We start from the raw sequence: 27,851 nt of genomic DNA on the forward strand, positions 1-27,851 counted from the left end.
GGAGCAACTGAGTCAAAGAGACTGTGGGAGAATGGTTGGAACAAGAGTGGTGGTGATGCTGTGGTCGGGAGAAGAGATGGAGGAGGGGGGATGACGGGAGACGAGGAGATAATAAAGGGGCGACGGATGCTGGACTCCATACCTAAGGATACTTGCTTCCTTTCCAGTCAATGCCCCTTTGAAGAGGAGGAAGCTGCCAGAATGGTCTTTCTGGAAGGCAATCTAACGTATTTTGATGCTTGGTTGGGAAGGAGATGATGTTGTTGGGAGGAAGACACAGAAGGGGGTGACGATGTCAGCGGAGACACCGGAAGGTGATTCTTTCCCAGATGGCCGGGGCGGGAGCTCCTTGCGGGGCCTGACTTCCTTCACAGATGCTGTTCCTGCCTGTCACCTTCCCATCAGCAATGTCCCCGCGGGTCTGATGCTTTCCCAAGTTGGCGGGACCCCCTGAGGAGCATGGACTTACCTGCCTTGAAGTATGTCACCGGCTGCCCTCCTTTCCTCGGGGAAATGTGCTGAGATCCTTCTTGACTTCCCACTTTTACACAAGCAAGCGATAGTGATAAGGATGGCTCGATAGGGCCAGACTAGCTGATTCCTTCTCGACGAGATGTTTACTGACGATATCGAGGGCAACAGAAAGAAATGAGCGACTCCGGAAATCTCGACTTGTCTCCTTGGTGGTTACAGCCAGCAGGGTCTGGAGTGCGACTGCCACGTTCTTGAATGATGTCTCGGTGCCGACGCTCCTCCTGGTGCGCAACCAGAGAGTTAGGAGAGAATGAATGGGTGCTGCTCCGGTTGGCTTACTGTCGTCCTGAGGAGAAACACGGCGAGTTCTTCGATGAGACCAAAATCCTCGTAGCAGTGAAGGTAGTTGGACTCTCTCCCCGGTATCTTGTCAATTGATGACAGAAGATGTCGACCAGTTTCTAATAATGTTGATGTCTGCAGACGCCGTCAGTTTCTTCCCGGAATCATAAGTCAGAGACCACCAACCTTGGCCTATGATCTCGGCCGAGCTTCTTCTTTAAGTCGTCCGAATGCCACGGTGATGCTGTTGGCGACACGCGTGTCCGCAACTGGTGGTCTGCGTCGGTCCGATCTCCAAGAAATGTCCCCAAAGACGAGGCTGCAAGTACCCAAACCGACAAGGAAATCCCGATATCAAAAAGCAACCGCCATGCACCGTCCGTTTGTCCTAAGAATACCAATAGCCGCTCAACCACGAACGATTTGTCAAGCAAGCGAAGAAAAGTTTATCTGGGTACCATCTTCCGAACAAATAGGGGACACCTGGGAGGGCAGGAGGGATATCTGCCCTTCTATATGGGATGCTACGCATCCAAGTCACGCTGCTTTGCGGACCAGAGCCCTTGCCCTGCAGCCAAGCGTGGTTGTCATAGAGTGATGGTCCACCCGCCTCGTTGCTTTTCTGATCACTGGCTCTGAGACAGGGTTAGCGTCAAGAAGCAGAGAGAGAGGTGGCTGTCGGATCACAGAGATTCAGGAAATTCGGGCTGCCTGTGGTGTCTCTCCTGCAAAGGGCCAGCCTGAAGTCTGCGACCTGCAGTTGATCCCCATAGACATCAGTGTTCAGATGCAAGCCAATGGCTGACAGAGATCACTGGGCACGCTGCATCTACATTCGCAGGCAAAGCACCTCTCTACCCACCACGCCCACACGCCTGCTGGAAGACGACTGGCCACCTGACATCTGGCAGTCTCGAACACCAGGATCAAGGGTGCACATCATTGCATCGAGGCAGCCGAAGCCGAACCGACTTGCCAAACGAGACGTTGAGTGCCAGGTAGAGGCAATCTGCAGTCCGGAAGATGGGTGGAAGGTGGTTCGTCCAGATTGGCCGAATCCGCGCTTTCTTATTTTTTGTTGAGAACCTTTCACTCGGAGACGAAACAGGCCCTAGCCACCTTTGGAATAGGAGGCATGCGGCTTGCACTTCACGATAGTCTGGGGCTGGCGTGATCTGGCGCACTGGTTTTGAAGGAAGGCCAGAGCCGGCGGACGTGGCGAAGCGGGTACCTGAGACCTTTCTCGAGGCACATGGCTAGACGAATCCTGCAAGATGGCCTTCTCCGGTCATGCTGCGTCTCAAGAGGACAACGGGTTTGCAATAATCCCCGGTCTTTGAGTGGGTAGTGACATTGAGCAGATCATAGTGGTTGTGCGTCAGAACCTCGACGCGGTTCCAGAATAACTCTGCGGAGCACAACCCAGTCGAGCCACGAGTCTTGCCATATGGCTATTCCAATTTCGAATCCAAACCAACCGAACCGAAGAGAGCAGACGAGCCCTCCATCCCAGCGAATTCCCTGTGTTTGGCTGAGACCTGAAGACTAAACATGCGTCTTCCCTGCTTAAGCCGGCGCCAGGAAAAAGAAACGACGTGGGGTGGGATGGAGGAAGCCGTGCCGCTCATTTTTTCACGCACTCCATGAGACGAACCCAGCTATAGGATTCTCATTGAACCCTGCTCGGTTTTCTTTTGTCGGCTGCTCGTCGTCTACCTGATGCTATGCAAGCTTTTCGTGAAGTCACAAGAAAGTTTTTGAGGCTGAATTCCGACGAGAACGACGTTAAAGCACGATCTACACACTTCCCGCTGCCCCAGGGCACCTTTCCCCATCCCGCTAACCTGCGGTCCAGGCCAATTTAGGCACAAGACTGAGAGAAGTCTGTCAACTATCTACTCTGGCTCAGGCGACAGTGTGGACTGACTATCGAAAGACCTGTCACCTTCAGCGGCGTCGTGGCCGGATAGTTGGGCAGCCACCCTTCTGCAAAGAGACAGACAAGATGACAGGTGGGTAGCCCTGAACTTGTCCAAAGTGGCGGTAAGGAATATCCGGGCTGTCAGAGGCAAAGATTGCAGATTGGCTGGGGCGGAGATCGATCTCGCAGCGGCAATCAGTGGTCAAGGCAATCGTCGGCCTGTGTGATGCAGTTTACTGCAGGTTGTCGTTTTGGTGTTGGTGCATTATGTCAGGCATTCGTACCCCTTGACTCTCTGCCAAATAAGTCGTCCAGACATATCACAACAGCTGCCAGAGAAGATGACAGTACCGCTGCCTCTATCTCAAGGGGCCAAGACGTGTGGGCTCATTGGACAATGATGATGCCCATTTTGGCAGGACTGGTCGGCCGCATGAGGGGGGTGATGGAACAATATGCTGCCTCGGCCGTCTTGCAGCGACGCCCGAGTCGCCACGTCTTGGGCATTTCCTCGAAGCTCCACCGCCAAGATAGGAGCCGGCAGTCCCGGGCCTCTACCATTGCCAGAGACACCAGAACAGTATCGCACGGAATTGCTGCGAGATAGTGGGCGGCATCTCGTACGGGACGGCAGGGAAGCCCGTCTCCGACCACAACCAGGCCTAGTTGGGGTAATGCTCCTTCGGCTTTCCTTCTTGCCCCCCCAGTGTCTTGATTGTTGTTGCCCCGGGGCCCCTGGCGACGCATCTGATCGGATCGAGGTGCGATCTCACATTGTCGGCAGCCTGCTATGCTGGGGGCCTTTCTTGATCCCTTCAGGCCCGGTTGGGCAGGCTTCATGAAGGGGGCCGCCTCGCTTATGTGCGATGTTTACATCGGGGAGGGAGGGGAGGAGGCAGACTCGAGGTTGTTTGCTTCCCAGCAAGACCGGGATTGAGACCCGGCAATGGACAACCCCCCCGACACCCATCTCTTGGCATCGAGGCCCTGCTAAGGTTGCGGGGGCGATCGGATCCCCATCCCGTCCCGCGCCCGGGTCTGGCTTATTTCGTCCCAGTCACTCACTCTCCGGTCGTTCAACCCGCTCCTCACACCGGTTAACGACAGGAATCCCGTTGCGTCACCCGTATGTGTTGCACTGTGGAGCCTCCATCTCGACTGATATCTGACTAAACATCAAGAAACCAAGAGACGAGGAAATGTTTGCCAGAAAGCTCCTTCATCGGCCAGGCGGGGGAGATGACTCGCACTCCCGTCCCAATGGCGTAGTGAGACGTACTCTGATATAGCAAGAGAAGCATATTCTCATGGTTGGGAGCTATTTCATGGTTTTCCCAACCTGACCTGCTTACGAATCAAGGTCTGAACGTCGTACAAAAAGAAGAGCAGCTGCAAGCAACCACTGCCCCCACCCTTCACCAAACCAGCTTATCCGCTCGCGGATACCAAAATAGGAAAATGTTCTCTCTTTTCGTATTCTTGAGGGGAAGTAGTTCACACGTTACATGCAAAGTCGCCTCATCCCAGTGGAAATGTGTGTACTCACGAATGTCTATACTCTGAACGAAGTCATCTCTCGGTACAGGCTCCACAGCCCACGAGAAAAGAAAAAGGTGTACCTACGTGTGAAGATGAGCAACAGCAGCGGGGGGAGGCCAACGGGAAAGAGTTCAGGAAATAAAAAAGGTTATATGCCAAATTGAACCAATTAGCCGCACCCGCTCTCTTCTCGCTTTCGATCCCGAAGGATACGAGGGACAGACAACACATAAAAAGGACTGGGAGCAGAGCCCTTTATCCTGAGAAAAAAAAAATTACTCCCGTCATTTCCCTGTTCCAACATGCAATAACATACGCCGCCCTATGCTTAGAAGACGTGCGCACACATCCCATACCAGAACCAACCACCATATATCCTAATAGAGGACCTATGGCGTCCAGTCATACGCAAGCAAACATCCTCTTTTCTTCTAACGCAATACCCCTCCGCGTACTGTGTGCGACCGAGTCTATGACCAGACATCCTCCTGTTGCAAAACGTTAGAAGAGCTTTCGTCAATGAGAGGTGTGTGGGGCATGAACGTACCTGGTACTGGTTGGCTGCCCTCATGTTCTTGACAATCTCCTCCGCCTTAGCCTCGGAAATGCCGCGCTGCTCCGAGAGGATCTGGCCAAGGACGGTGTTAACCTCGCGGGCCATGTTGGCGGCGTCACCGCACACGTAGAAGTAGGCCTTCTTCTCGAGCAGCTGGTTGATCTCCTCGGCGCGCTCCTTGAGGCGGTGCTGGACGTAGACCTTCTTGGGACCCTCGCGGGAGAAAGCGGTAACGAGCTCGAACTTGTCGCCGAGGGCCTGCTTGTATTGCTGTGGGAAAGTGTGTCAGCTTGGTCGTCCCTTGCATCACGAATGGGGCCTGTCTTGTGTGCGGGGTGTCTTACCTCCCACTCCTCCTTGTACATAAAGTCCTCGGACTGTTTCCTGCATCCAAAGAAGAGAATGGTCTTGCCAACATCAGCGCCGTCCTGAGCGAGCTTGGCGCGCTCTTGAATGAAGCCGCGGAAGGGGGCAACACCGGTTCCGGGACCAATGCAGACGATGGGCTTAGAGGGATCCGAGGGCAGCTTGAAGTTGGAGTGGCGAACGTGGACGGGGACGTGGATGCCGTCGTACTTGTTGCGGGGACCGGTGATCTCGTAGGTGAGGCCGAAGGCGGTGGGCTCGGGGTCGTTGTTCTGCTTCTGCTTGAGGGCCAGGAGGTAGTTGGTGGCGACACCGCGGAAGGGGGTCTCGCGGCCAGGGACCATTTGGTTCTCGACAACGGCGGTGATGGAGATTTTCTTGGGCTGGACCAGAGAGGACGAGGAGATGGAGTAGTAGCGGGGCTGGAGCTTGGTGAGGCCTTCAATCCAGGCGGAGAAGGGGATGTTGGTCCACTTTTGGCCGCCGCTGACGGAGTCGAGGAATCGGGTAATGCTGTAGAAGTGGGTGCCGGTCTTTTCGTGAAAGTAGTCCTTGTCGCCTCCGAGCTTGATCATCTCGGCCTTGATCTCCTCGGAGGGAGCAAAGGCAGCGAGCGTAGACACGAACTGACGGGAAACAGGGGCGCAGATCTCGAGGTGGTAGCGGATGATGGCATCGTAGGTGGTGGGCGTGGGGAAAGGAACCTTAGCGGTGGGCTCAAGAGCCTTGACGCTGATGACCGAGTGTCTCTTCTCCGTAAGTCCGACGAGCTCGAGGAAGCTGTCGACCTCCTCACCGGGGTTTGTGGGCCAGATGGCGATGTGGTCACCAGTCTGGTAGGACAGGTTGGATCCGCTAATGTCGACTTCCAGGTGCAGGCAGTTGCGGTCCTTGACGCTGAACAGCTCCTTGGACTCGGCGATTGGGGCAATGTAAGGGTTGTGAGCGTTGAAGGGACCCTTCGCGGTACCCTCGAGGTGCATCTTGTTGGGCTCTCCTACGTAGACCTCGGGCGAGGAGGCGTCGAGTCCCTCGCGCTCCATAATGCTGAAGGTAGGTTCGTAAACAGCCTCGCGCTCCTCCAGACCCATCTTCTCGGCCAGGGCAGCCCACATGGGGTCCTTCCAGGCGAGGAAGTCCTCTTCCATGGTGCCAGCGCCGTCGTCACCCTCGCCAGCCTCGCCGATTCTGTGGGCACCGAGCTTCTCGAGAGCCTTGGTAACGTTGCGGACCATGGAGTTGTAGTGTTCGTAGGTGTTGTTGCCGAGACCGAAAGCGACGAAGTTGAGGTTGCTCAGAGCGGGATCGTTGCCCTCGGAGAAGGAGACGTCCTCGCCGGTGATGAACTCGTAGAAGTCAACAGCGTTGTCGGTAGGCTCGCCCTCGCCGTAGGTGGCGAGCACAAACATGACGACCTTGTCAGAGGGGATGGAGTCGAGGTTGTCGTAGTCGTAGTCCTCGAGGTCGGCGACCATGGTCTCGAGGCCGAAGCGGCTCTTGCCCTCCTTTGCGAGTCTCGAGGCGTAGTCCTCGGCGGTACCAGTCTGCGAACCATAGAAAACGATGCAGTTCTTTCCAGACTCATCCATCTTCTCCAAGATGTTTCTCGTCTTGCCGGCCTTTGCTCCATTGGCGTTGGCGAAGGCGTTGGCGTAGGGGTCCTTGACGACACCCCAATACTTGCCCTTTGTGAAGTAGGCCGCCGTTCCGAGGAGGATTACGGCCAGGACAACGATGTCCAGCGTATCGAGTTCCGCCATGTTGGGCCGTCGGACTCAGGTGAGGCAGGTCGTGAAGACCGACGACAAGTCCGAGGGGAACGTGGTTTTTTTTTGGTTTTTTACCTCTCGTGGGGAGGATCGTCGTAGACCGAGAGTGGTTCGGCGGGGTTGTTGAGAGAGGTGTAGTGGACAGAGAGGTGAGAGAAGCGAGGCAGCAACAACAAAAACCTCAGCGGACGTGCGCCAGGCAGAGGATCACCAAAGCGCAACAATTGCCGAGTTGGCAGCCGTGGACGAAAATTGACCTCTCTGGGCGGTTTGGAGTCGGGTCGAATTTAGGTAGCCGCGGGCAGTGGCGGTTGTTGGAGGGAGTTGGGGAAAACAAGCCCAAACCTCGTTCGGGGAAGGGAATACTGCAATCGTGTTCACATGGGATCAGCGGGGGTGACTCGACAATCGCCCGTGTGGTGGTCTCCAGCACACTGAAGCCTTCCCCCCCAACCCCCAAAAAGAGATGCCGAGTTTCGGACACTGGACGGCGCCGCCTGAGGCAGTCGGGTGGGTTCCAGGTCGAGGTGCGGTGGATGATGGGTCCAGCGCCAGCGCAACAGCAAACAGCAGTGCTAAACTTACTGTGGACGGGCGGGTACTTTTTCTTTTGGCTTGGGCTGGGGGGACCAGGAGGAGCGAGAAGAGGTACTTACGCTTTTAGTGCTCTACGCGAACTCAGTGTCGTACGGTCAGGAAGGGGACGTGTGTACTTGTTCCCGTTACCTAGATAGGTAGGTGGGCGTTGTACCTTTTTTTTGTGTAGGTGGGAGGGTGGGTGGTCGATGATGTAGCAGATGAAGAACACAGACGGGTGTCTTGGCGAGAAAGGAAAGTCAACAACCGTTGGATGGGGTTTTGGTTGAAGAGGAAAGTGAGAAAGAAAAAGATTTGGAAGAAAGGCTGAAGAGGAATAGAAAAAGTTTAAAGAGCTTGTTTGTGCGCCGGCCGAAGAAGACAGCGAGGATGGATGGATGGATGGGCGTATTGGATTGATGCGACGGGACTGACTGGGAGGACGGGACGGACTGCAGATCGGGAGCAGTTGGAAAGTGAGATAAGGGTCTGGCCGGGACTTGGGATCTTGGGACCTGGCAATGGAACCGAGTACGCCGTATTGCGCCAAGTAGTCGCAGCGTACGCGGTGTCTGGTAGATTGGAAGCTGGAACTGGGCTGATTCGGAATGGAAATGCACCGCCAGCGTTCCGAACGTTGCGTCTATCCTGACGAGGGCGCGGGATTCAGCCCAGACTCCAGACTCCAGACCTAGGGTACTCCAGGCGTTCAGTGACCACTTCCATGGCCATGGTGGCTTGCTTCCCACGCGCGGTACGCTAATTTCCCGCGGCGGTCTCTCTCCAGCTTCTACTTTCCTTCCTCACCATCACTGCCACCTGCGAAAAGGTGCGGTACGTACCCGGACAGTCATCCGTTCTGCCCACCCCCGCCTTCGCTCTGTCCACGCCTCCGCCGGTCCGTCCCCAGTCCGACGGCTTAGTCAGGCGCTGATTGGACCACTCAGGTGGGATAGACGGACTTTTGGACAGCTTCGAGTGGGTCTCGAGGGGTCGAAGCCGGAATGGAGCCACGCCAGGCCGCTGCCGCCAAAAAAGTTTACACTTTCCATTGTCTGCGTGGTGCGGCAACGGTCAATGGCAATGACACTTGCACTTGGCGAGAGCAACAGAAGCGCATGGAAAGCCCAGAAGCGCGACTCTTTCACCTTACGCAGTAGAGTAACAACTCTTTTCTCGGGCAGTTTACCAGCCAACGGGTATTTGCTACGCTGCTAAGGTACTCCAGGTGGTTTGTTTCTGACAGCCTTGGTCGGGTCTGACCGGTGAAGCAGGCACTCAAGCAATGCAACCGCAACCGCACATCTGACTCGGGCAGCTCGTTGAATCATCAATGACAGCGCAGCCGAGTGGCAGACGATGCATGCCTAGATGGAGATCATGATGGATCCCGTCTGCCAGCCGCTGTCGATTGGGTTGGGGAAAGCGAGCCAAGGGGACCCCGCGAGACCGATAACGAGCACGCGCCATGCTTGCCCGTCGTTTGTGTCTTGTGTGTCTGTATGTCTTGCCTCGTCTTGTCGCTGCTGTCAGCCTGCTTCTGCTTCTGCTTCTGCTGCTGCTGCTAATTACATGAGGCCATCCCGCGGACCACGAGCACGGCCACGCCCACGGCAGTTGCGAATGCTGTGCCTCATTGATTGGCCACGGGCAAAGCCAAGGAGCCCTCTCTGTCGTCGTGGGGGTTGCCGTGTCGTGCCTGGTCCGCTACCTTACCCGGCCTCATATCCCCCTCCCTCGCCTTACTCGAACGTATTATTTCCATCACTTTCCGCGTCCTCGGATTCCGTCGCAGGGACCACCGGTATTCCATTCCGGGCCACCACATGGTTTCGTCCCGTCTGCGTCCACGTCCACAACGCCGGCATCAAATTCCAGTGTCAGCGGCCTCAATCAATGACAGCCACACTTTCGATTACGTACTGCCGCCTCTGACGTACGAACCGCGAACTCTACTCACCTTACCTACGTCCCTGATTCCTCGCGGAGATCGGCGCATCACTCAAGCATGGAGGGCCGCCCCGGTTCCAGACACCGTGTGCAGGCGCAGCACCGACGGCGCGGGCCATGCCACCACCCTACCCTCTGCGCCTGTTTCTGAACGGTAATCCCGCTTCTTGACTGCGGCATCACCACCGTCCGTCGAGTTCAAGGCTGTCGTCGAAATAGAAGAGACAGGGACATCGGACTGGTAGAGGGTACATGCCCGAACACGAATACGCGTGCTGCATGAACCACAGCGGACCTGCGTCGGCATGTACTCCTCTAACTCTCGGCCGAGCGATTTCCACGATTGTCCGCCTAGTGGAGTCGGCGCCCCGGACGAATACTCCTCCCATGATGCCGGGCCGGTCGGCAGTCGCTAAAGGGCTATTGCAGATCGTCACTGTCTGCCTTCATCCAGTTAGGTCGCCTGCTGGCCCAACCCGAATAACCCGCCGTGAAACCGGACTCCCATCGGCGGCATTCGTGCCAGCCTTCGTTGAAAATTATGGACCTGGGATTCGGGCCACCTGGCCACTCCGGCCTGTCCAACATCGGTTTCACCGCATTTCTTCGACTTCGGTCTCGGACCTTCACACAGTCCTCTCGCTACCCTCCGCCGGTGAATGCCCACCTGGATCCCACCCCAGCCATCCTCTCGCTTTCGTCTATCGCCGATTAAGCCCACGGTTCTGTGCCATCGACGGGATTGCGAATTGCAAGCGACATCACCATTGCATTCAGGCACACGAGGCGGCAGACCCTGAGAAGATCGCATGTCTTGCATATGAGAGGGCTGACAGGCAAGCCCAGGGGCATCTATTAAAAGGAGCCACCGCCAGCCGCTGCCGTCGCGACGCAGCATGCCGTCCGCTCGCTGTCGCACGTTTTTCTTCTCCCTGGCCCCCAACGAAAAGTTCTAGACAAGTCGTTCATTTTTTCGGTTGGTCTCTCCGCTGCGACGATCGAACGTTTTCGTTTCTTTTCTCTGTTCGACAGCGTGCGTCTCACGGCATGTTACGTTCACTATTGGGTACGGACAACTATGATCGAAAAAGGTGTCGTCATGTTGCGCGAGCCGCACGCTGCACACTACTATATTCAACTCCTCGCAACTGCAGGTGAGGTCCGAGGAGCACCAGCAGCGAACCGGTGCAGGTCAGGTGCAATCGATGGTCGTGATGATCGAGTCTAGAATTGGCGATGCCAATAATTGCCCTTGGCTCATTTCATTCAAGCCGGGGTCGATACTGTTCGGATATTTTATTTCCAGCCCACATGTATGATGCGCTGCTGCGGACTATCCTCCGAGAAATGATAATCGTCCTACAGGTGCCGCTATCCGTCTTCAGCTTGTGGCTGTCAAGTGTGAGCTTCGCAACCTCGTCTCGCGTGCGACAAACTCTCGCTGTCCTCAATCTCGTCCCTTCTTCGGCAGAGTTGATCTTCAGCGGCAGAGATGAACCACTGCACATCCCATTCGGTCGGATCGGCTGATGGGCGATAAGACGCGGGTCTGCTTCTAGAGTTCATCGTCGGTCGGCGGGAGCGGCCACTACCGAAGGCCGCGCATCAGGTCAAATCTGCAATGCTGCGTGGCCGTCTGCATGGCCGCCGACACGGGCCCCGAGCACTTCAAAAAAGCCATGGGCTAGAAGCTCAAATCGCAGAGGTCGAGAGAAAATTCCCGCCAAGCGATAGCCAGTGCGCCGCGCTCTTTTGCCCCTTGCGTTAGCCCCGGATAACTCTTGGACCATTCCCCTTCAGGGCGGGCATTGACGATTGGGCCTGTGACTTCATCTTCACTTTGCAAGCTGATGCGCAACACGAGATGGCCCGGCTGGATTGGATGGAATCGGCCAAAGTTGCCGCTCCAGGTCACTCCCAGCAAGCATCCAGGGCCACTCGAAAGGGGTGAGGGTCCATCCGTTGTCAATGGTGCCCCCCCTCCCTTCCCTCTTGGCTTTTTGGTTCTTGACCCTCAGGGACCAATGCTTCCCTTGACTGTCCCTCGTCCACCCGCCGATGGAGGCTCTTGATTGGTTGCTGCCCTTGCATAGACAGCCCTTGTCGCGTGGCCAATGCCTCTCTGAAAAATGTGATGGTCCTTGAATTGGGGCTGCGGAGTGCGGACTGTGGGCGAGGCAGGATGATTATTAGGGGCGGGTTTGGCTCTGGCTTGACACCTGAAATGGGCCTGAGTGGACTGGTGCGGACGCCGAAGCAGCAGCAGCAGCAGCACAACGGCCCAGGAACCAGCAGCGGGAAGCGTGCAGCGGGAGACGCGCCGGCCAAGGATGAAGGATGATGGCCCAGGCTTCGTTTCCCCCAAAAGTCCCAGTCGATGGTGCAGAGTGTGATCTCATCTTTTGTCAGAAAAGATGGCAGTCTTGTTTTCGATTGTCCCACCCACAGAACAGAGGCCAGAAAGCCAAGAACAGGAGACGACAGCAAGAAGCATGACATCGGCATGGGTTGGGCTCCTGGCATTCTGCTCATGGTGGTCTTGTGTGAGGCCTGTCGACGACGAATGAGGGCATCGAACGGGGACCCTGAGCAGAAGAAAAGCACGGAGTTCGGATCGGATGACTTACCCTGTGAGGTGTGTACCGCAGGTCATCCCTACCAAACCGACAGCAGGACCATCAGGACGAGGTACTTGGTCCGCTGCGACTACAGGGCCGTTGACAGGCGTATTGACGCAAGAAGCAGAGGTATCCAGGACCTTACGGGCTCGCTTGAGGGTACTGAGCCTCCCCTTACGGATACCTTGCCTTATGCTTCTTTTCCTCCCCTGGCCCGAATGCTACTCGCTGGTCATATCCAGCAGTCCCGTCCACAGAAATGATGATTGGCCCTTGCCAGGTCACTTGCTGCGTATGGAGGAGGCCGTAAGTGAGGAGCACATGGTGGCCTTGTGCCCGTTAATGTAGCACTCCCGGTACCGATGCGCGAGTGTCTCTCACCCGCTCACCAACCACCTTTGAGGACTCTGTCAAATAAGGCAGAGGCCGACGTCAAGTGGTGGTGCTTGCTTCGTTTTATTGATTGAATTGATTGATTAAAACCGATTCTGGCTGTAGATTGACTGGACTGCTCGGCCTCGCTGCCGCCATTTGCCTGCCTCTTCACTTCAGCCTTTTTGACTGAGTGAGGTTCCTCCCGTTCAGCTTCTGTCTCCTTTTTCCCATCCGTCATTCATCCATCCAGCACACCCACTCCGAATCCCTTTTTTCCCGCCGCCTCTTAATTTTTTTTTTTAAACCTCCTATCGTCATCCTCCGCCCTCCGACTCCGTCCCTCACGTCCATCTGTCCTTCTCCTGCCGGCCGCCAGTGACGGTAACACGAACCTCGAATGTCGTAAGACCCGGATCATGGGACTCGATCCGACGCGACAATGGGTGAGTAGTATAAGTCTGCATTACACACATTACCTCACCTCCCCCATATGCCGCACCATACATCACACACCACAAACATACAAGCGTATGCGCATACTGTCCGTCATGCCTTACGTACTGCGCCTTTCCCTGATACCTTGACGGGCCGCGGCGGTGGATGATGGATACATGGACGTTTCGCTGCCCTCCATCTCGTCTCGTGTCGTCTCTTCTGCGGCCCGCCGTGGTCTGGTCTGGCCTCGCCTCACCCGATTACTTGTGAGCCGTCGTCCTCGGTCGACTACTGATCGGGAGTACACTACACCACCACCGCCGCTACCCTGATCCGCCGCATCCACACACGCTCAGCACACCCGATCTAAGGGCACACAGACACGGGTCTAAACCAGCCTCGCGCCGCTTTGCTCTCTGCTCGCTGCCTCGCTCTGTACCTTTGGTGGGCGCTGTGCTGTGCTGTGCTGTGCTCCCGGCTCTACACCTTTCGACCACCAACACCACCGGGTTACTGTTATTATTGTTGGCGTTGCTGTGCCGTGTGCCGTGTGTGCGCCGCTCTCTCTTCCTCTCTGCTTCCACTGCCCTTCTCCCCGGCTCTGGCCTTTCGCTTGCGTTGCGCCCTACATACCATTGTTTCCCCCCTTCTACTCCATCGACATCCCCTTCCTCCCTCTAAGGCCCCGCGTCCCCCTTCTCCCGGCCCTAGGCTTGCGTTGGTGTGTGCCGGGCCTTACATCTGTGCACCTTCAAAACGTCTAACGCATCCAAACCTCCACCCCGTCTCCGTCCCTACGCGCAGCCAGTTGTTTCACAAGAGAGGGGAAAGGCCTGTCACTGACCATAAGACGTCGTCTCGTCTAGCTCCGTCCCAGACGACGCTGCCCGATCTTTTGCAGGAACCGCCGTTAAAGTTCTCTCCGCGATCCGTCACGACACTCGACGAAGAAGACGAGGAGGACGACGGTTGGGACCGAACCCTGAGGCCCGCCGCCCTGGAACCGCATCCTCGCTCCGTCACCCACTCCCGCGAGTCCTCCATCGAAAAGCTCTCCCAGCCGCTGCCCCCGGTCGCCGGCTCGAACCTAACTTCGCCTCGGATAATACACAACCACTCCCAGTCGCGCTCTGCCATCGGCGGCGTCATCGAGCGAGTCGTCGACCCCAAGAGCGCCTCCTACGGCCATCACCGCCAGACCTCCATAGTCCACGGCATCCAACACTCTAGAAATGGAAGTCACGCCAGCTCTTCTTCGAGCCCCCTCAGCCCGCAGATGATTGCCGCTGCCGGCGCGAGCCTCACCTCAGCCTCCTCAGACCGTCCCGACATGCATGCCGTCGGGCGATTGGACCCGGACGCGCCCCCGGGGCCGCGTCCCGGCACCGCCCTGTCCGGCACCACCGTCAACACTTCCGGCGGCCCTCACGTCCCCGAGAGGACCTCTTCCGCGACCGACTTCACGAACCCTTCCCTTACGCAGAGGAAGATGGAACGAATGCACAGCAAGTCGAGACGCGACCACGCGCACCACCACTCACACTCCTCGAGGCACCACAAGGACGAGCAGAAGACCGTTGGAGAATACGCGCTGCATGTGCTCTTCACATCCGTATGGCCCCTTCCCCTTGCGCCGGCCACTCTGGGTAGTCACAGTTACTGATAATCATTGTGTGTTCTAGTTCATCGCCCAAGCCGAGGAGAAGCTCAATGACTGCATCACAGTACCATTCGAGCCCGAGCCGCAGGTCGAGCAGATCTGCGGCCCCGGAGTCGATCCCTCCTTCGATCAGATCATTACCGCCTTAGGCCACATCGCCCGACCACGACCGAAACCCCTGATAGATTCCATGATGCTGTGGAGGAAAAGCAAGAGCGACGCCGCCAATGAAGCCCGGAGCCAGCTGCAGCAGTCGAGGGGAGGAGCTGCCCCCGTGCCTCTCCAGCGCAGAAACACCGAGCCGCTTCAGCCCCTGTCCGGCGGAGGACAGATGGACAACGGGCTCACGAGTCCGCAGACCTCCCTTGCTGCCAGACAAGAATTCGTCGCCCACGCCGAACGCCGCTCGACGGTCTCGATCTACATCCTGTGTCGGGTCTTGTTGGAGGTCATCAGCCAGACGAGTCTGCCATTTTTGACGTTGGAGATGGAGGAGAAGCTGGAGGGCATTATTTTTGGACAGCTCAAGATCGCCGATACCGATCAGCTGATGGTCAGCCCCCTGAAGCTCGCCAATTGGAATCTTTTCGCCCAGCTGCTAGGCGTAATGAGCGAGATCAACTTCAAGGGGGTCACGGACAGGTTTCTCGGCGACATCGAACGAACCCTCCAGGAGTTGGTGGTGAAGAGTCCGACTTCTCCGGCTGGCCGCGATGCCGAGGGCAAGATTGAGCTGGTTCTGGGCGGAATGAAGCATCTGAAGGTCAACATGGTCCCGCAGGAAGCTTGGGAGCAGTGCTGCGAATTTCTCGTCATCGTTGGACGGCTTTTTCACCGCTCCCACGGCCAGCGCGTAAAGACGGCTTTCTGCCAGGTGCTCGAAGTGCTGCTGCTCTCCGTGGCCTCCAAAGCCACAAACCAGGACCTGGCTCATCCGAAATGGATCGAGGTTCTCGGTGCCATTGGCCCTCGGCTGGCGCAGATGTTCATTAAGCCCCGGCACTGGGGCTTTGCGTTCCCCCTGACGGCGACCATGCTCTGCGTATCCACGCCGGAGACTTTCGGATCCCAATGGCTCCAACTGATCTTACCGCTGCAGCCGAAGCTGAAGGATCGCTTCACCCGCCCACTCTGTCTCCAGGTCATTTCGAGGCTGTTGTGGACATATCTTTACCGAACAAACGATTCCCTACCAAACACGACGAGGAAACTGGACGAGGTGATGAAGTTGGTCCTGCCGCCCACGAAGCGAAGTCTGATTGCCGCCGATTCAGCTGTTGCGGAGCCCATTATCCAAATCATCCGAATCATCGGCTACAAGCAGCCGGAATACTGCTTCAAGCATGTCATTTTCCCTCTCATCAACGCCGAGGTGTTTGTGACGAACAAGGAGCTCAAGGTTGAGCAGCTGGACCCGGATCGGATGGTCATTGGCATCAGAGCTTTCCTTGCCATCATGGCCGACCTCGAAAAGGGGGATCAGGGACGGCCACCCTTCCCAGTCGCATTCCCGCCACCATCGCCGCCAGAACGCGTCCCTACATCACCCGTCATGGCATCACCACATAATTCTCTGAGCATCTCCGCGCCCGGAGAAGGCGAACAACTCTCTCGCCCTGTGCGCACGTCAGCCCTCAGCGACGTGGTCAGGGAATACTATCATAAATTTTGCGAGATACTAGGAAAAATCACCATTATTTGCGACAATACCTTTGGCGGCCAGGCTGTGTTGGACGAAAAGTTCAACAGCCCCGGCCCGAAGACTCCCATTGCGGACACATTTAACTTTTCGCGGCGAGACGACCATCAGTCTCCCGCAGATCACAAACAGGCGTTCTACGAGCTATTGCATGTTGCGGTTCAAGCGTTGCCCCGTTGTCTCTCTGTCGATATACCCTTCAACTCATTAATCAACCTTCTCTGTACCGGAACCGCACACGTGCAGTCCAATGTCGCGTTCTCGTCGGCCCAGTCGCTCAAGGCCATTGCGAGACAGGCCCATGCTCAGCAAGTCACAATGGGCTTTGCGAGGTTCATATTCAACTTTGACGACCGATATTCTACCATGTCCGACGGGGGGATGCTCGGCCCTGGCCACATTGAAAGCACTCTCCGCCTGTACGTTGAGCTACTACAAATTTGGATCGAGGAGATCCGGCGAAAGACTCGCGATGCCTCGATTGACCAACTCGAGGCCAGCGACAAACGGGGGGCGAAACTCGATCTGTCTGGTATCTGGGCTGAAGTAGACCAGGCCGAAGCCCACGGACTGTTCTTCCTGTGCTCGCAGTCTCGGCGGGTGCGATACTTTGCCATTACGGTTCTCCGGCTCATCACCGATTTCGACAAGGCCTTGCAGAACCAAGACAAGGACACCCTGAGAGTCATCGACATTCTCGAGAACGACTCGATGCAGGTGATGAACTTCAAGGACGAGGGTTTGTCGGTCGCTGAACGCAGCAGGCTTCAGAGGGGAATGCAGAACAGCAACAACCGCGGCGCACTCGTGGAGCTGTGCACCAGCGATGTGTCATACGATACCACGCTGTGGTTCAAGCTCTTCCCCAACCTGATCCGCATAGCGTACGAGAAATGCCCATTCACAGTCACCATTGGCCGGGACCTGATCTGCAACCGAATCCTGCAGATGTACAAGGCCATTGTGCTTCTCTCGGAGCCTTCCAGGGGTCTCTACTACGGATCTGATCCTGGCAGCGCCCGCATCGCCGGTAGGACACCGACGACACAACCCGAGATCCTTGTGGAACAGTGGAAGCTCTACCTCATCTTCGCCTGTACGACATTGGCCGACCCGGGAGCTGTCGTTCCCGCCAACCCGCAAGGGACACAGCATACCCGAAAGACCTCCAAGCCCACCTCGGCAGACAAGATTGTCTCAGCTCGGGTGCTATTTAAGTACCTGATCCCCCTCCTCTCTGTCTCCTCGGCTTCTGTGCGAGACGCAGTGGTCCTCGCTATGGGTTCTATCAACATCCACATCTACCGCACGCTTCTGGAGGAGCTGGCCGGGCAAGTGTCGCGCTGCAACGACGAAGCCCGCGCCCGCATCCATCAACGCACCAACAGCAGCCCGCGCCGCAACCGCAAGATGGACTTGCTCAGGACGGAGATCACGCACGTGTACAAGCTGACCTGCCACTTCCTCAAGCAAGAAGATGTCTACAACGACGAGTGGGTTCTGACCAATCTTGTTACATACACGAGAGACCTGAAGCTGTTCCTCATGGACGGTGAGGTGCAGATGGACTGGGAGTTCCAGAAGCTGAGGCGCCACTACTGCGGTCTCATGGAGGAGCTCTTCGGAGGCATCAACAGAACCAAGGATCCTTCTCGCTGGATGACGTTTGAGTCCAGGAAGTCCGCGTTCTCCTTGATGGAAGACTGGTGCGGCTTCTCGCCGAACCAGACACAGATTCGGGTCCGCGAAGATACCATGAGACAGTCCCTCATCGACCAGCAGTCCCTGGGCGAGAGGGGAACGGTCACCGCGGCCATGGAAATCGAGAAGCGCAACCTGCGCACCGCAGCTCTGAGTGCCATGGCAGCCCTCTGCGGCGGCCCGATGAGTATCACCACGGAGAGCGGCAACACGCTCCAATTCGACGTCCGGAGGATGCTGGCGTGGATCGAGGCCATTTTCAACTCGGGCAGCGACCGAATGAACGTGATTGGACGGAGAGCTCTGCAAAACCTCATCGTTCACAACCAAGAGTACCCGTATCTGTTGGAGCATTGTATCGCGCGTTGCTACCTGACGGACGTTTCCAAGGTCCAGGAGAGCTACTTTGCAGTGGTCACTCAGGTCCTGCTGGAGCACCTCGACTACTCGTGCCCCTTTTGGAAGCTGCTCGGCCTCTGTCTCTTTACCTTGGGCAACGATGAAAGCGAGATCCGATCAAAGTCCGCCCGCGTTCTGAGGGCACTCGAAGAGCGACAACAGCCGGGCCGCACTTCCAAGATCCAAGACTACGACATCAGTATCTCGGACAAGACCAAGGCGGTGTACAAGCTCGCCCAGTTCGAAATCTCCAAGCGACTCGCCAAGCAACACACGGAGTTGGCCTTCCACATCTTCTCCGAATTTACGCTCTACTTCAAGGATCTTCAAGCGGCATCCCAACGCAACGTAGTTGCTGTCATCTTACCCTGGATTCAGTCTATCGAGCTCAAGGTCGATCCGAACGGCGGCCCGATCGCTCAGTCATACGTTCTCCTGGCCAATTTGCTGGAATGCACCATCAAGTCCAGCGGCGCTTTGCACAACGAAGTCCAGGCCTTGTGGCAGGCTCTCGCTACGGGGCCATACCCCGGAAACGTGCGGTTGATTCTGGACTTCATCATTTCGCTGTGCCTCGAGCGCCGAGAGCAGAACTTTGTTGAATATGCCAAGCAGATCGTGGTCTTCCTCTCCAGCACGACAAGCACCCCTGGGATGAAGGTTGTCGAGTTCCTTCTTATGCAGATTACCCCCAAGGCCATGGTGCCAAATGAGAAGAAGGACGCCATGCCGCCGCCGCCCGACATCGGTCTGCTACCTTACTGTGCAGACCTCGGAGAAGCCCTCCCTGTCGGCACTAAGCAAGCTGGGTTCTCTTTGGGACAGCTGTCGCTCATCCTCTTGGTGGACCTCATGGTGTCGCCCGTGCACTTGACCCCGGACAACGTGCCGGTGCTCCTCCAAGTCGTCACCGTTCTCTGGGACCATTACACGCCTCTTGTACAAGAGCAAGCCAGGGAAATGCTAGTCCACCTGATCCACGAGCTCGTCATCTCGCAACTAGATGACCAGACTCCGCCCACGGCTCGAGCGTCGATCGAGGATCTCATCGACCTCATCCGTCGCCACGATCGCTCCGTCGTCTGGGGCTACGAAGACAGCAACGGCAAGGCCGACGACCACGACAACAAGGTCCCCCCAAGCATGGAGTTCCTCACGGCCGAAGTCGTTAAGACCTTTGAGATGACGTATCCTGGCATCAAGGACCAGTGGGGCAGACTGTCCTTGACATGGGCGACCTCCTGCCCCGTGAGACACCTTGCCTGCCGGTCTTTCCAGATTTTCAGATGCATCCTCACCTCGCTGGACCAGTTCATGCTAGGCGACATGCTCGCTCGCTTGTCCAATACAATTGCTGATGAAGACACCGAGATCCAGACTTTCGCCATGGAGATTCTCACGACGCTCAAGACACTCATCCTCAAGCTCGATGCTGACAAGTTGCTCACCTTCCCTCAGCTATTCTGGACGACCTGCGCTTGTCTGGAATCAATCAACGAGCGGGAGTTTTTGGAGGCCGTGGAGATGCTCAACGAGTTCCTCTCCAAGGTCGATTTCCAGCTGCCGCATGTTCGCCGTATGTTACTTGACGGCCAGCCGTCGAGATGGGATGGGCAATATGAGGGTCTGCAATCTCTTCTTTACAAGGGCTTAAGGTCTTCAGTATGTATGGAAGCGACCCTCAGCACCATCGACAAGCTGGTCCAGCTGCCGAGTGACGGTCTCATTGGAGATGACAGCCGGGTCTTCTTTGCTATCCTAGCCAACTTTCCCCGTTTCCTGCACGAGATGGAGCTGGATGAGCCTAGTGAGTCCGTGCTGCAGTCCGCTGAGATCCTATGTGCGGTTGCGGAAGCTCAGGGCCTCGGCAACATCTCTGTTGTCCTCGAGGAATACGTTGCCTTCAAATACCAGGGCAACAGCAGAGAATTTCAAAGCCGTCTCTTTGGGGCTTTGAAGGATCACTTCCTGCCCAAGCTGGACTTCAAGATGGTCATCTTCCTGATGGGCCTGCTCACCAACTCCACGGCCTGGGTTAAGCTGAAGACGATGAACATTCTCAGCATCGTCATACCCGAGATCGACATGCGCAAGCCCGAGCTAGCCGGACACGGATCGGATCTCATCTCGCCTCTCCTGCGCCTGCTGCAGACCGAATTCTGCATGGAGGCGTTGGAGGTCCTCGACAATATCATGACAATGTCGGGCAGCGCCATGGACAAGCAGCACTTGCGCATGAGCATGACGCGCTCGACCTCCAAGACGATCCGCAAGGAATACGAGCGCACCCAAAGCCTGTTCGGCATCCCGGAAGCATCCGGCTGGGCCATCCCCATCCCTGCCAAGAAGACGGATCTCACGCGCGCCAACATCCACGCAGCGTTCTACATGTGCCAGACCGCGGAGGGTATCATGACGGAGGCAACGCCGACGCCCGACGTCGAGTTCCATACAGACGATTTCCCCTACAGCTACTTCCACCAGATGCCCGACCGTACCGAGACGATGATGTCGGACGAGGGCCGCGGCGACGGCCACCTCGGCGATCTCGTGACGAAGCTGGACAGCCTCGACGACTTCTTCGACGACCTCGGAACAAGCCCGCCCAGCGACGGCCGCTCGTCAAAGACCATCACCGAGTTCTCGCCGGACAGCTTCGAGTCCGGGGCGCAGCTGTATGATGAGCAAATCCTGCCTATCTTGCACCAGGCCTCCAACAACAGCACGTTCCAGAATGGGTTTACTGACAGGCCACCAGCTACGGCAAGGGACCCGAGCAGCTCCAACACGATGAATCCTGGAGCCTTTAGCGCGTCGGCGGGCGGGTTGATGGCGGGCAACGGCGGGTCGCGGCCGGGTCTGCACCTGCGGTCCATCACGTCCCCGTCCGCGCCGGCGTCGTACCAGCCGCACATTAGCGAGTTCGCGTCGGACGACGAGTTTCCCGAAGACGTTTTCTCGGACGCGGACGACGAGCGGCCGAGCACGGGGCACGGCGGCGAGGGGTCCTTCTCGCTGGAGAACATGATCAAGCCGCTCGCGCAGAGCACGAGGTCGAGAATGCGCCGTCTGACGGGCGGCCGATCGCGCGAGAGCGACCGACAGCAGGAGCTGTTCCGAGCCGAACGAGCCGCGGCCGCGCAGGCGGTTCCGAAGGTGCCTACCAACTACTTGACGAAGATGCCTCCTCAGGGAGAGATGTTGTAGAGGTTTGAGGACGAGCATGTGAGATTCATATTTTGTGATTCTACTACTACGTACTCAGGGGCGTGTATCACAGACGTACCTTTTTGGAGGAAGATGTAAGAAAGTAACCGGAGAGGCGAAGCATTTTAACTACTACGTTGGACATGGAGCGTGCGATTGCATGTAAACAGACGAAACTTACGTATCTTCATATCACGACCAATGATGAATAGAGGAGAAGAGGCGACTGGAGGGGGGCGTACCTTACCTTACCTAATGACGAAAAAGAAGCAAGAAAAAGTTTACACGATTCTTTTGGGAATCACAGAATATTAGCATCTTCTGGTTCAAACGTGATTCTTGAAATTTTGTTAGACCAACCCTATAACTTTTGTCCCGGGGATATCATTCCTGTCTCTCTCTCCCTCTCGCAGTCGCGATGCAAATAAGAAGCTGGTGTCCGCGCCGCCCAGTGATGGGGATTCCCTTGGAAAACCTGTGTATGGTGTTCTCTAGTATCGGTGCCTCGTAGAGTAGTCCTTGGGACTGACGACCAGACCGCGGCCCTTCTTTGCGCCGCGGTATACGGTCTCGATGATGTCGATGAGCTCCTGCTTGTCCTCGAGGACCCAGTTGAGCTTGTTGTTGTTACCGGTGCCGAAGTCGACCATCATGTGCTTATTGCGGAAGAAGAACATGATGGTGCAGGGGTCGTAGAGCTCGTACATCTGGTTGAAGTCAGGGACCTGGTCGATGTCGCAGACGTAGATGGAGGCGAAGTTCTTGACGCGGTCGGAGATGCGGTAGAGGACCTCGTCCTGGCGCATGCAGTCCGGGTCGTAGTCGCGGCCGAAGCGGATGACGACGAGGCGCTCCTCCTCGGAGAGGATCGCCTGGTCGACGTGCCAGCCGGAGTTGAGGTGGGGGATGACGATGGAGCCCATGGTTGTTTTTTTAAGGGAGGTGGTGGAATGTGGTTCGTGGTGAGTTTGTGGCGTCTGGGAGGGTGTTCGCGGGGGAGGTTATTGTTTGGGTTAAAGCTGGGAGAGCCGCGATGGAGAGGATGGTGTTTCTAGGAATTTGGACGAGAGTTTGGTTGGTTGGTTAAGTTTAGGCGTAGGTAGGCGCGCCGCACGGCGAAATGTCATTGCGGGTCCACGGCCCCGCTAGATTGGTCCCCGCGCTAATCTCGATGCGGTAGATAAGATAGAGCGGTGGGTGCTGGCAGAACTTTTTATTTCTTGAAGGGTCTATCCACTGGCTCGCTTTCGCCGTGAAGCCAGTGAGAGAGCAGGAATGTGAGAGAGAGGAGATCTCTACATTCGCAAAATCTCAATTCAACACCACCGAAATCATGCCCAAACGACCGTCGCGCGGACCCGACGATGCGGCGCGCAAGAGGCAGAAGGTCGTCCACGAAGCGCCGACTTTTGAGGAGGTGAACACTGCGAGGCAGCTGCAGGGCCTCTTGACCTTCGACCAGGACCAGAAGCGTGCGAGACATGGTGAGTTTGGGTTATCTCGTTCCCAATTGCTTGGGAAAACCCCTCGAGAACCCATCTTGGCTGACTATATATCTACCCTAAAGGCATCCAATCCCTCAAAGTCTTTCTCGACGGCTTCAACACCCCCGACGCCGACAACAGCGACCGCTTCGCCCTCCTCCGGGAGTACCTCGTCGCCGCGCAGCCCCGCGACACGAGCGAGGATGCCGTGTACCTCCCCGACCTGATGGAGATTTGGGCGTTCGGCGCGCAGGTCAACAACGAGGGTCTCATGTCGGCGGTGCCCGCCGTGCTGGCGCTGCTGCTGCAGGTGGCCTCCTCGTCTTTGGAGCTGCTCCCGCGGGCGCTGGACCTGGCGCGCACGCTGCTGCAGGAGCGCCAGCTCAAGCTCGTCGCGCGCAACCTCTCGGCGCCCAAGGGCAGCGGGTACGTCATCTCGCCGACGCTGCGGCTGCTGCGCGAGGTCGTCACGCTCGACGGCGGGGCGCTCGCGCGGCGGGTGTTCCGCGCGCGGGAATCGACGTTTGCGAGCTTCGCGCGGAACCTCGAGATCCGGCACCTGGGATCCGAAGGGCTCGAAGACCCGTCGAAGCCGTCGGTGCGGACAAACGCGATCAAGCTGTTTCTGAGCTGTCTCAAGTACCTGCCGTCCGAGGCGAAGAAGGAGCTGTTGATGCTGAAGGAGGTGTTCTCGCACTTGACGTTTCTGTTGAAGGACGACCCGCCGTTTTTGATCTCGGAGATGCTGGATGCGTTGAAGAAACACGTGCTGCTGGACGAGAAGCTGCCGCGGGAGGTCAAATTTCGCGCGTTTAACACCAAGACTCTGGACCGATTGGCGGGGTTGTATGCGTACAGGCATGATGGCGAGGGGGAGGTGAAGGAGAAGGTGCACGAGTTCCTAGTGTATGCGTGTACATCCCCAGGGGCTGGGGTGTTGTACTCCGGCACAGGGCTGTACCCAAAGGAGCTGGAGGACGAGGCGGCGCAGGATGTGAAGAGCTCAGACGATTTTGGGCTGGAGCGCGTCGCGTGGATGGACAAGTACAAGGACGAGGTCGCTGTCGCCAACTTTGTGCTGTCCGAGTTCATTCAGAAGCTGCGGCCGTGGTCGAGTCTAAAACACAGCGAGCTCATCGTTGCCATCTTCCAGGCGGCGCCGGAGCTGGTTGCGAGCTACTTTATTGGCAACAAGTCCTTCTCCTTCGAGCCCAAGTTGTCCATGACGTGGATTGGGTACGCAGCCTTCCTCTTCAACACTGTTCACCTACCGCTACCGCCGCATTTTGGCCCTGCAAACGGGTACCGCCGCGTGCCCCCGCCGACATCGATTCTCCTCGACAACATCCTGCCGCTACCCCTGAAGCAACGTGATTTGGTGCGATGTCTTTCGCACAAGTCGACGCTGGTCTCCTTCTTTGCCGTCCGTATTCTCGTCCTGGCGCTGCAAAAGCTTGAAGTCGCGCTCAAGATGCACCGCGAGGCGGCCGAGTCGGCCAAGTCCACGTGGGACACGGCCTCCCGCAAGCTGATTGACGAGTTCTGCCAGAAGATCCCCGACATGAAGGAGGTCACGAAGTGCTACAAGGTCATGGCGGAGGAGAACGTGCTGCAGCGCGAGGCGGCCAGTCGGCTGCTGCTGTTGTACTACGAGGTCATCCCGCAGGTCGCCCTGCGCGCCAACTTTGACGTCTCGCCGTTCCTTGTCAACGCACTCAACCACCTCGACGGCAGGGCCGAGGAGCCGCAGAACCAGGCGCTCGCGCTCATGGAGCTGGAGAACCTGATCGCGATCGCGGGGTACTCGCCCGGCATGAGGTGGTTCGCCAAGGCGGAGGGGCTGGCGGCGTCGCCGTTTGTCGCGCTGCTGAAGCTGTATGTGGAGAACGCGCAGGGCAGGACGAAGCTGAAGCAGGTGCTGGAGTCCGTTGCGGTGCAGCATCAGCTCGTCCTGCCGGAGACGGGGCTCGCTCCCTTTATCCGCGCTGCGAAGGGCGTGAAGAAGGGCAAGGCAAAGGATATCGACTTTATCTGGGGGTATCTTGACAACTGTGCCGGACGGTGCGCCGCGTCAGCCCTGAAGTATGTGGACTTGATGCAGGAGAGCTTAGAGGACGACGTTTCTGCGAGTTTGATACTGGCTGCCATGGTGGAGCAGCTGCCGTTCATCGCTGACAAGACGACGGACAAGAAGGAGCTGGAGCTGCTCTCGAAGTTCCTGGCGCTTGTGCTAAGTTGTGCAAAGACAAAGGGGGAGACGTCAGCGGCGATTGATGCGCTGGCGAAGAAGATGACGGCAATACTCGACGGCCGCGCCCCGGCCGTCGTGCCCAAGTCAGACAAGAGTCTACTCGATGACGCCTCAGAAGAGGCGGACGAGTCCGAAGACACCACCAAGCCAGAACGACGAAAGGCAGCCACCGGCGGCGAGCTGGACGACTCGTCCCTCGAAGCCATCCTCGACGTGCCCTTCGCCGACGACGAGGACAACTCGGCCCTCCTGAAATGGAACTCCAAGAGCGTGGAGGACCTCATTGACGACGGCCACGCCGCCGCGCTCATCCGCCTCCTCTGGTCCGAGCACGCCAGCATCCGCCAGGAAGCCCTGACCAACATCATGAAGATGGCCGCCCGGATCAAGGAGTCGTCGTACGAGGAGAAGGACCAGAACTGGCTCCTCCTCTCGGAGCTGGCCGAGTCGGCGCGCGCGCTGGTGGCCCGCGGGCCCGTAGCCTCTCCGCTCGTCGCCTTCGCGATCGCGGCACTCGACGTCCTCCGCAACCCGCTGCACTGCCTCTACGCCAAGGTCAACACGTTCCTCACGCGCGGGCCCGTCTGGCAGGCGGACAAGGTGCCGCTCGCGCACGACATCCTGCACGGCGCGCCGTCGGACGACGACCGCTACTACACGGAGGTGAGCTGGCTGCTGGCGTATTTGTTAGACGGGCTGCGCGGGCCGGCGGACCTGGCTGTGTTTCACCAGAAGAAGTGGTTCGAGAAGGTGTTTGCGCTGGCGGCGAACCCGTACCTGCGGGCGAACCTGCGGACGAGGATATTGCGGGTGCTGTACCGCGCGACGTGCGTCGAGGGCGGGAGCACGACGCTGGCGACGAGGTTTGGGATTGTGAGCTGGCTGGAGGCGCAGGAGGCGCAATACGTTGCGGCCGGGGACGAGGAGGTGGCTAAGGTGTTTAGAGCGTTGAGGAGGCGGGTTTGGGAGACTTGTGATCGGGAGAGGGTTGGGGAGTGGAGTCGCGGTGGTGTTGTTGCGGTTTTGGAGGGTTGAGATGGTCGGTGATGGGAGGGTAGAGGTTAATGTATCAAAATAAGGAGGTCTAGGGTAGGGAAATCAAATGAGAGGGTATATGGCATTCAACTGCAACTGATATGCATAAGTCGTTCTGCTCTCCCCCTCAATTTGTTTGGTCCCACGTTGTTTTGAATTTCATAAGACGATTATAAAGTGCTACCGCAAATGCTTCCTTTTAAGTACTTAAAGCATAGGTTAACTACCATCGCAACTTCTTATTCTTGCTGTAGTCTTCACATTCATCCCTCCCTGTATGACACTGCCTAATTTTACTGCGTCTGCGCGGCCATTTGCTGTTTATATAATCACTCCTATGAGATACACTAGCAGAAGTAATAATTGTGATAGTGGTAATAATAATAGCAGCGACGACGATGACGACGACGACGACAGCAGCAGCAGCAGCAGCAATAACAAGAATAGCAGCAAATATGCCACTTAAGTTCAGTATCTAGGTTACCCTAGGAAAAACAGGCAGGCTCATCTCCATATATGTGCTTATGGTTTCTGCTCTCATATGAACACTAGATCTGTTCCTAGGTTTCTGGTCGATATCTCTAGGGTGCATCAACAGCAGGAATACCACGAGCGTATCTTACACTTTGTAGATAAAGAAATAGGCGACATGTCATTTATAATTGTTGGGGTTTCTGCAGAAACAATGCGATTCTATGTTTTGATTTGCTGTCAAGGAAGTCCAAATACACCAGTGAGTATTCTCCATCTCAATTGGATACGGTAGGAACAGTAGGTAACTGGATTACAGGCCGACGTCACTTGGACTGTGTCAGACCTCGTTCCTGACTTGTGTGGAAGGAGATTACAGTGTCACTTAGGATGGTTAGCTTGGATGGAGAAAAAGCAAAGTCGAGAAGTTGCAAAACTCAATTGTCTTTTGTTTCGAGAACCAACATGCAGGATCATCACGGGATATGCCAGTCAGCCAAGTTTTGCATGAAGATTCGCATGGAGACGTGGTTGAGATCGAAGCAGGAGGTTCATGTTCCATTGCTTGGCCCCCCCAGCCCGTGATTCAAAGATTCGACGCTAAGCGATATTGGGCGATTCGGTTAAGCTCCTGGAGGGAAAGTGTGGGGCACAATGACGATGCTGGGTCCCCTCCGATGTGATCTGGCGCTCTCCTCTCCTTCTCAGCCGTCGTGGGATTGAACCCCGACCCGGCAGCGCAGGTCGCGGCAGGTGGCCAGGCTGGCTCTGCAGGCCTCCATGTCGTCCTTGGGCCCGGGCGCCCTGGCCAGCAGTGCAGTGGCCCCTCGAAGAAACCCCACTGAAGTTTTTCTCACTGGAACATTCTGCCCTGGGCAACGGGGATGGAGGAGGCGGCGGCGGCGACGTGGAAAATAATATATTGTCACCTGAGCTGTGGCAACAGAGGCAGGCAACCGGCAAGGGTGAGAGAGTTCTGGTTACCTAAGACCGGTGACTGTCCGAGGTGAGCCCAGTTAGTCA

At 57.0% G+C, this 27,851-nt stretch overlaps 4 protein-coding genes across 4 annotated transcripts; 2 read left to right on the forward strand and 2 right to left on the reverse strand.

Moving 5' to 3' along the window:
* Nucleotides 1–4,746: 4,746 nt before the first annotated feature.
* On the reverse strand, nt 4,747–6,958 carry cprA-0 (NADPH--cytochrome P450 reductase; the record flags this gene model as incomplete). The annotated part of the gene is made up of 3 exons (XM_037320662.1): nt 4,747–4,764; nt 4,824–5,102; nt 5,177–6,958. The coding sequence occupies 3 exons, from the start codon at nt 6,956–6,958 to the stop codon at nt 4,747–4,749; spliced, it is 2,079 nt and encodes a 692-aa protein (XP_037181284.1).
* Nucleotides 6,959–12,902: 5,944 nt separating this feature from the next.
* Nucleotides 12,903–21,587, forward strand: TAO3 (Cell morphogenesis protein PAG1; the record flags this gene model as incomplete). The annotated part of the gene is made up of 3 exons (XM_037320663.1): nt 12,903–12,929; nt 13,772–14,533; nt 14,604–21,587. 3 exons carry the CDS (start codon nt 12,903–12,905, stop codon nt 21,585–21,587), a joined length of 7,773 nt encoding a protein of 2,590 aa, XP_037181283.1.
* A 491-nt stretch (nt 21,588–22,078) lies between these two features.
* Nucleotides 22,079–22,510, reverse strand: Txnl4a (Thioredoxin-like protein 4A; the record flags this gene model as incomplete). The annotated part of the gene is made up of 1 exon (XM_037320664.1): nt 22,079–22,510. One exon carries the CDS (start codon nt 22,508–22,510, stop codon nt 22,079–22,081), a length of 432 nt encoding a protein of 143 aa, XP_037182391.1.
* Nucleotides 22,511–22,920: 410 nt separating this feature from the next.
* Nucleotides 22,921–26,357, forward strand: CGCA056_v005413 (Uncharacterized protein; the record flags this gene model as incomplete). The annotated part of the gene is made up of 2 exons (XM_037320665.1): nt 22,921–23,071; nt 23,155–26,357. 2 exons carry the CDS (start codon nt 22,921–22,923, stop codon nt 26,355–26,357), a joined length of 3,354 nt encoding a protein of 1,117 aa, XP_037182390.1.
* Nucleotides 26,358–27,851: the final 1,494 nt, after the last annotated feature.

The sequence above is a fragment of the Colletotrichum aenigma genome (assembly GCF_013390185.1).
Source record: "Colletotrichum aenigma strain Cg56 chromosome Unknown KSG_Cg56_contig03, whole genome shotgun sequence".
Lineage (NCBI taxonomy): Eukaryota > Fungi > Ascomycota > Sordariomycetes > Glomerellales > Glomerellaceae > Colletotrichum > Colletotrichum aenigma.